The 6,246-nt window shown below is 34.4% G+C and overlaps 1 protein-coding gene across 2 annotated transcripts; it reads left to right on the top strand.

Moving 5' to 3' along the window:
* Positions 1–2,682: 2,682 nt before the first annotated feature.
* On the top strand, positions 2,683–5,339 carry LOC139877233 (uncharacterized). Of its 2 annotated transcripts, none has more exons than XM_071864650.1 (4): positions 2,683–3,049; positions 4,080–4,218; positions 4,311–4,444; positions 4,539–5,339. In XM_071864650.1, exons 1-4 carry the CDS (start codon positions 2,871–2,873, stop codon positions 5,197–5,199), a joined length of 1,113 nt encoding a protein of 370 aa, XP_071720751.1. In that variant the 5' UTR covers positions 2,683–2,870; the 3' UTR covers positions 5,200–5,339. The 2 variants fall into 2 exon arrangements, with proteins under 2 accessions (XP_071720751.1, XP_071720750.1); XM_071864649.1 differs by having other exon boundaries at positions 4,305–4,444.
* Positions 5,340–6,246: the final 907 nt, after the last annotated feature.

The following is a 6,246-nucleotide window of genomic DNA, read 5'->3' as shown; positions in this document are numbered from 1 at the left end:
TTAACGTGTGTGGGTGACAAATGAGATGAGAGTATGAGTATTCGATGTCAACAATTGCCGTTCTAAAAAAAAGGAAAAAAATGAAATCCATAATTTATTAGGTTAATTGGGCAATCTAGTCATATAAAATGTGTGTGGTGAACGTGGTTTATGAATGAGTATGGGTTGGTCAACTACTTAGCCATCTAATTCATCCATCTGATGTAGAATGAGTTATGGACTTGTTATGATTGTAGTAGTGATATTGTGCAAAATCAGTTAAGTATCCTATTCAGTTTTGAAGAGTTAAATAGCTGCCTGTATTCCTCGCATAAACGCTTAAATCCATTTGTACTCCACATAGGATTATTGATTCATACTCTTGTCTTATACATGGATTTGATTTCGGGTGATCTTCTGCTGGTGTAGCTCTCTAGCGCCTCATAGTATCGGTGGGTGTTTGGCTCGGTTTATTTTTAGAGCTTATTTGTAAGTTAAGTAATTTTAGCTTGAAAATTTTTCCATTTTTCTATTTTTTTTTTGCTTGCAAGTAAAAACACAATAAGCTTTATAAATAATCCAACCCAAACACCCCTACTATTGGAAACGTGAAAGATTAGCTGGAATTTCTTTTATCATTGATTATAGTTTGGTCAAATAATGTACAATAGTCTATGATACAACATGCATTTTCTTGTGGGGAGGGTACCAAACATGATTTTTTAATTGATTAACATTTAGCATTTGGATATACGTGTAAACTTCTATACCATGCATTGATATATATGCATGTAAACGTATAGAAACTTATGCATCGATATATTCTTTCTTCTAGACTTTTACCTTTTGAATATTTCCAATTTGCAGGTGAAAGGTTTGTGTGGATGTGGGAATCATTTTCTATGTACATTTAGAAGTGGAGTGGATATGAATTTGCAATTAGGTCATCCTTTGTTGTATATCCAAATTAACATATATGTGTAATCATTTTGTCTAGGCTATAATATCGAACTCTTACTTTTTTTGTATCTCCCTATTTCTAGCTTTTTTATTGTCCTTCATCTTTGATGCTGTAAAATGTAACGCCACACGCCGTTTTTGATGCTTTGAATATTGCGTTCTCTTTTAAAATCCTGTGGTAGTGATTTACTGATACTTGGATCTTTGAAAGTATATGTAGTGATTTATGGTCCGTCTTATGTTTCTTCGGTTGGTTTCGCTTCTTGTAATCTTGTCTATTCGATTTTTGTTTGGTTAATATGTTTGTAATTTTTTTTTGGGATGTTTAGGGAGACTCGCTTATAGATAGTTTTTATTTTTAGTTTAGTTGGGTACTTTCTATGTGCGAGCCTTCCCGTTTTTCCCCTAGTCCTTTTGTATCGCCTGTTGAGGGCGTTTTTCATTGGAAAACGACTTCGTCTCTATAAGTATTCGTTTTTTTCGCCAAAAAAAAAAGTACTGTAATAAGAGAAATTCATGCTTTTAAGTATGTATGATGCAAATTGTGATCTCCGGTTTAGTTGCTACTGATGCAGGTTTACTAGTCTTGTAGTGATTGATTTATTAATTTGTTGTTGCTTTGAATGAAAAACAATTCCTACCTATTTTGGTCTGGAAGTATTAAACGGACCGGTATCCAAAGTTGCGAGTGGTCTCGTTTGTTGGGCCTTATAAAAGGTGGAACCCAAAGAAAAATATAAGCAAATCCACTTCGGTTAGCCTGTTTATCGGCCGTATGTTGCCGGTGTTTATTAGGGTTATTATCTGATGTTTATTTGTAGGGTTAAAGCTAAAAATAGGCTACAAACTTACACAAATGTACCGATGTCGTCCACAAACTCATTTCCATCCTAATATCGCCTACAAACTTTCAAAAAATGTGCTAATATCAACATTTTATAGTTTTGACCTGTTACATACTAATTTTGACCTGATAATTTTTTTTTTTGTTTTTTTTTTTTTTTAAGAATTAAGATCCAATCCACGAACGGCACGTGTTGATTTTAACCAGTTTAGCCGGTAGCAAGTCATTTTTGTTTACATTTGGACACTTTTTAAAAGTTTTTGTTTACATTGTTACACTTTTTGAAAGTTTGTAGGCGACAGTAGGACGGAAATGAGTTTGTGGGCGACATTGGTACATTTGTGTAAGTTTGTAGCCTATTTTTAGCTTTAACCCTTATTTGTATTGATCTCGTACTGGGTTCATCTTCGTTTATTTATATCACTGTTTTGAAACCCGAATCGCATTACATGAACCCGATCCTTTAACCATCCCGAGGGGCAGGCGGACTGGGTTTGAATCCTGAATGGATCCGGGAGAAATCCCCTAAGGTCAATCTGGATATTCATATTTCAGACAGATTAAATAATAGGATGGGCAGAGCGAGACTCGAACCCATGACTTAACCCCCAGCCCCAACACACAAGGCGAAGGGGATGCCGTTGAAGCAATGGTTCGTTGACTTATATCAATGTTTTCTCGGAATGAGAAAGCAAACCCACTTTGATAACCTATTAATCAATTTCTTTGTATTAAATCTAAATCATTACATAGTACTAATTACATTTTATCTCAATAACCTATCTCCATTGTGTAAATTGTTCAATATTCTTTGTTGAGTTTAGTTAAATGTGTACTTTCATAGATTGAAAAGAATAAAAAATAAAAAAATACTCTTAATTTATGTAATTAATACAAAAGGTTAAGTAAAATCAAATGTAAGGAATAAAAATACAATAATACTAATAAAAGTAAAAATTAGAAAAAATGATTTTTTTTTTAAACCGCGTTTTCGTGTGAGAGTAACAAAAAGAAATAAATTGGTCAAAATCCCAACGGTCTAATTATATCAAACGGCAACGAACAGAGAGAGCCAGTGAGATCAGAAATGGGGAAAAGAAAAGGGCGACAATCACAAACCCTAAATAATTCCATTTCCAATTCCAATTCTGATGGAGAAAATGGTGAATTAAGATCAAGTGATCTAGAAGAAGACAAATCAGGCTTCTTTGCTTGCTATTTGTTGACGTCACTCTGCCCTAGATACAAAGGACACACTTACATCGGGTTTGTATACATCTATATCTATATCTATATCTATATCTATATGTGTTTGTTTTTGTTAATTGTTGTGAATTAGACGATATCAATCAATAACCACTCGATGAGTTGATTCTGCAGTTAATTAGTGATTCACACTTTTTTTGTTTGGTTTAGGGTTGAATCTGTTTTACTGATCTTTGAACATAGACAGTTTTAGCAATTTGTTAAATATTTATATTGATTTGTGTGAGAATGAGATTAGGGGTTAACTAACAAGAACTACTGATTCGCTGAGATTAGCTATTCATTAGTAATGTGTACTGCTTAGACTTCATATTTTGTTAGAATGAATCATGATTTGTTAGTTAGTAGCTTAAAATGCAACCAAAGAGGTCATGGTTTTATGGGTTTATTTATTTTTATTGGTGTAACAGGAATTTAAAAAAGTTGTAGTTTTTGTGATTACCTTTGAGAGTTTTGCTAGCGGTTGCCTACAAGCACTGTTGTAAATAAACCCGATTACTCCCTGATTACTCAATTTTAAGAGCAGTTCATTCCGACTTTTTAAGAGCAGTCTGTTCCGAATTTTCAAAATCCGTCTAATTAATCGGTCAACGTCAATTGATGGATTAAAATTGAATTTGGTAATCTAAATCGGTCAAAGTCAAAATTGTTCAATATTTTAACATGAATTTAAACTATAATTTTAGTGTTTTTGAACAAAATGAATAATTTTAGACAATTATGTTAAAGTTTATGTTTATGTTTATGGTTTTCGTCTATATTAACACATATAATTTTTGAAATTTAATATGAAATGTATAATACAATCCGATTAATCCTCCAAATCGCCATTTACTCATTCCAAAGTCCCGACCGATTAATCCCCGAATAACAAATTTTGCAACCTTGCCTACAAGTTCTCATGATTGAAAATATACCAGAAAGTGTTGTCTTTTTGTTGAAAAAGTGTTATCCAGCTGCTGCAGCCACATGTTCACATGCCAATACTACCTGTTACCTGTTTAATTGGTTGCATGTTCTGTTTTGTTAGGTTTACAGTTAACCCACGAAGGCGAATCAGACAACACAACGGGGAATTGTGTAGTGGTGCATTCAGGACGAAGAAAAAACGCCCGTGGGAAATGGTGCTTTGCATACACGGTTTCCCAACTAACACCGTTGCGCTACAGGTATGATCAGTATATATATAACCATTGAATTTCTAGTTTCTGTAAATATTTATAATCTCTTGAATTTGTTTATAATAAGTTACCAGTTGCAGTTTGAGTGGGCTTGGCAACACCCTGTGGAATCGTTGGCGGTTAGACAGGCGGCAGTGGCTTTTAAATCCCTAGGTGGACTTGCAAATAAGATTAAACTGGCATACACAATGCTCACACTACCAGCCTGGAACAAGTACGTACAACGCTTTTTTCAGCCCATACACCACATTATATAATTGGGTTGCTACTGTTCACTAATGTCTTTGGTTTGTGATTCTATTGTTCAGATTGAATCTGACGGTTAACTTTTTTTCAACAAAATACACGAAGCATTATGCGGGGTGCCCAACGTTACCAAGCCAAATGAAGGTACACGTTCGCCCCATAGATGATCTTCCATGTTACACAGAAGGATACAAAGAAGAAGATATGTTCAAATATGATAATGATTTTGGAGATGATGTTGATGATGAAGAACCCGAAAAAGCTGGTGGATCTTGTGATTTAGAGGTACCGAATGAAGATGTAACGATGCCTGTTCTTGTCCATGAAGACTGTGACGATAATCATGAAGATGATGAACCGTTTTACAGTAATTATTTGTTGGATGAGGATGATGAGCCTGTAAAAACGGGTGGATCATGTGATTACAACATTGGTGAAGAAGCAATTTGTGTTTCAGACGATGAAAAATCTGAACTTTCACCGTCTACTGGCTTGAACAACTGTAATGATATTTCTCGCACGATGGAAGATAAGAATGGTAGCGTGCGTGAAAATAAAGATGGAGTTGGAAACAAGATTTTTGTTTCTGTTGGGGAGGTTGAAGTGATAGATGTTTTTACTCCATCACCTGAATACAGACCAAGTACGCGAAGGAAGAAGCTCGATAGCTCTGTCGTGTGCCCTGAGATTATTGACTTGACTCAGTCACCGATATGTGTGTAACTTATTTTTTTGTTAAAGCATATGTCAGTTATAGATGCAATTTATTGTTTATTTGAGATACATAGTGAGAACAATTTGTATTTATTGGTTACTTACTTTGATAGCCAATTGTAATCCCCAAATATTAAAGTTTTATACAAGTGAAAGTGAGAATCTGCTTATATGCAAGTTTTAGTTTTTGTTTACTTGAAGTAGCACTTGCTAAAAACTAACCTACATAATTGGGTTGTAACTAACACATGATGGTAAAGTGAGCGTCGTTGGATAGATCAAAAGAGGTCTTGGTTTGGGCTAAATGCAAATATATAAAGATGTACTATAAGTTCTGACTGCAGCTAAAAATCGGGGGTTAATTTGGGCCGATAAGAAGTTTTAGTATGGGTAGATGTTGGTGTTGTAGAGTTATCTCACTATGAGTAGTGAGTCTTTAAAGATGAGACTGGTTAACATTTGGTGTAGTGTTGGCTTTACTTGATGTATTTTTAGGTTGGTGTGGTGATAGTAGTAGTTAGTTAACAGTTGGTGATAGCTTTACTTGATGTACTTTTAGGTTGGTTTGGTGCTAGTAGGTAGTTAGTGAAGTTAGTTTTGGTTTGTTGTATCTACTTTGTATTGCTGGAGCAGTATCATGTATTGTGCTTGAGCTTTGTTGTGTTGTGGTTTTAGTTTTATAAAAGTCTTTTTTTCTTTTTTTTTTCTTTTTCAACATATCCGCCGGATTACTTTCGAAGACGGTTTTGGATGAACAAGTCATTTCATTGTATATGTGTAAGCATAACATCTTACTCTAAAGAACCGTTACTACTGCTTTATTCTAACATTTTTTTTAATCAACTTAAACGTTATGATACTTTGCATGTACTTGATTTTTATATTTACCAAAAGTTCATTTCCACGTTACGCCAATTGACATAAGGATGTGTACCCGATGCGTTTGATAAATATTTGCATATGAGCCAACAATCTTCGGATGGGGTGATTACGAAAGTCCAATAATAATGCTCAAGGCGGTTGCCTCGTACGATTTGTGAATTTTGCATGCTTACT

The sequence above is a fragment of the Rutidosis leptorrhynchoides genome, chromosome 11 (assembly GCF_046630445.1).
Source record: "Rutidosis leptorrhynchoides isolate AG116_Rl617_1_P2 chromosome 11, CSIRO_AGI_Rlap_v1, whole genome shotgun sequence".
NCBI classification, from domain to species: Eukaryota; Viridiplantae; Streptophyta; class Magnoliopsida; order Asterales; family Asteraceae; genus Rutidosis; species Rutidosis leptorrhynchoides.
Note: the sequence above shows the minus strand (reverse complement) of the source record. Positions and strands in the feature narration are given on the sequence as shown.

Coding starts and splice junctions, on each gene's coding strand:
- LOC139877233 (XM_071864649.1), top strand. CDS start 2,871: ATGGGGAAAAGAAAAGGGCGACAATCACAAACCCTAAATAATTCCATT. Junction 3,050..4,079: donor AAAGGACACACTTACATCGG/GTTTGTATACAT, acceptor CTGTTTTGTTAG/GTTTACAGTTAACCCACGAA. Junction 4,219..4,304: donor CTAACACCGTTGCGCTACAG/GTATGATCAGTA, acceptor ATAAGTTACCAG/TTGCAGTTTGAGTGGGCTTG.